Raw genomic sequence first — 1,900 nt, forward strand, 5'->3', positions numbered from 1 at the left:
GGATCTTCCCGGACCGGGGCACGAACCCGCTTCCCCTGCATCGGCAGGCGGATTCTCAACCACTGCGCCACCAGGGAAGGCCCCCTCCCCCACCTCTTAACTGCTAGTGTGGCTTCAGCTGAGAGTCAGGACTAGGCCCCCAAGGTCCAGGCTGAGGATTCTCCTCTGAGTTTTGTTTCACTGCCCTGGGGCCCCAGACAGTGTTCTCTGACTTGGGGCTCATTACCCTCAGCCTCAGCCATCAGGATCTCGCTCTTCGCTTTCTGAGAGGCAGGGAATCCTTGGAGGGAGTGGTCTTGCCAGGTCCTCTTCCTGCTGTCAGTCCTCTAAGAGTGGAGGGAAAATCAGGGATCTGAGGTGACCACTGAGGAGGGTCCTGGAATAGGTGGAAAGCATGGTGTCCCATCTTCTCATCTCCTCAGTTTCAGGGAATGCTCAAGAGCTTGAGAAAGGACAGAAAGAGGTCAGGGAGAATCACTTGACCTGCAGAGGTCAGGGGGAAGCAGAAGAAGAGAAAGCTGATGGGAAATGCCAGCCTCTGAGGTTCTGTGGAAGCGCCCAGAGGGTGTGCCGCATCTCGACGGAGGCCAGAGCAGGAGGAAGTGACATTGCCGCTGGAGGATGGAGGGTAGATGCTAGAAAGGACTTCCTAGACTAATTGGGTGAGGAGGAATAAGGGAGATATCCTAGGTTTTGGAGGGTAGCATGAGAGAGATAAAAGTTAGACTGCAGAAGAAACTTCTTGCCAGGAATGAGACTTTGGTGGCCCAGTTTCCTTTCTTAAAGATCCCAGAGAGGACAAGTGACCCGAGACTGAAACCAGGCTCCTCCTGCCTCGAGGTTAGCAGGGGACATGCTGCCTCCCACAGAGAGGCCCCGTGTACCTTGGCTGAGCAGATATGGAAGAGTCAGAAGTTTGGGATCCTGACCTCTGGTTGGGGGTGGCAGTGGAGGCATTCTGCCCCCTTCAGCCAATCTAATAAGGGGGTCTCCTGCCCCCCACTGTGACTGCCACTGCCACGGAGATAGCGGAGATAGCGGAGATAGCGGCTCCAACACTGGTTGTCATGGTTATAAGAGGAGCTAACTCCCATAGATTTGAAAGCGCTGGTGAGCTGGCACCTTCTGCTTCGCCTGCTCTCCCCTCCTCTCTGCGCATCTTCCCCCGGCACAGAGAAGAGAGTACAGCAGCTCGGGGGCGAGCAGAGCTAGGGCTGGGAGGTGGAGTGAGGACGCCGAGGTCTAGAGCTGGGGAGATGAGCGGCAACAGGAGGCAGCCCAGCCGCAGGGGCCAGGTAGGTCAGGGGCGGGCTCGGCCCTCGGGGCTGGCCTGGTCACTCCTGGACAGCTGCCTCTGACACAGCGCGGCAGGCTCTGCTTCAGGAAGTGGTGTGTTTCAGGCAGGCATTGCTCCCTTGCCTCTGCCCTCGGCCTGTGTCTCTGGACTCCTCAGGCATCCTGGCGTCCTCCAGCCTCACTTCCTGTCTCTCTCGCCCCTTCTACAGACCCGGGAAAAAGAGAAAATGAAGGAAGCCAAGGACGCCCGCTATACCAACGGGCACCTCTTCACCACCATCTCCGTTTCGGGCATGACCATGTGCTATGCCTGTAACAAGAGCATCACAGCCAAGGAGGCCCTCATCTGCCCAAGTAAGTTGTTTGGACCCTGAATGTCACTCTTGAGTCAGCGCCCACTGACCCTAATCTTTCTCTCCATTCTTTTTACCTTGGATCCATAAGGATCACTCTCCTCTGTGAGCCCCCGCAGGGCCCAAATGCCAGGGCCAGATGCTTGATCCCTTTCTCCCTGTCCTCATGTCTAGGGGTAGTGGCAGTCAGAATATGGCCTAAGCAGGACTAGCTGGGGGGATGGGGGAGGGGAGGCTGGGGGGGGCTCCCC

At 57.4% G+C, this 1,900-nt stretch overlaps 1 protein-coding gene across 3 annotated transcripts in view; it reads left to right on the top strand.

The window, feature by feature from the left end:
• Positions 1 to 1,900, top strand: part of ARHGEF2 (Rho/Rac guanine nucleotide exchange factor 2) — a 31,154-nt gene that overhangs the window by 13,606 nt on the left and 15,648 nt on the right. For all 3 annotated transcript variants that reach the window (XM_007457918.1, XM_007457916.1, XM_007457917.1), the window contains one exon: positions 1,506 to 1,650. In XM_007457918.1, coding sequence (XP_007457980.1) covers positions 1,506 to 1,650 — 145 coding nt within the window. The remainder of the gene's footprint in view (positions 1 to 1,505; positions 1,651 to 1,900) is intronic.

Source organism: Lipotes vexillifer, unplaced genomic scaffold (assembly GCF_000442215.2).
Source record: "Lipotes vexillifer unplaced genomic scaffold, Lipotes_vexillifer_v1.1 scaffold238, whole genome shotgun sequence".
NCBI lineage: Eukaryota > Metazoa > Chordata > Mammalia > Artiodactyla > Lipotidae > Lipotes > Lipotes vexillifer.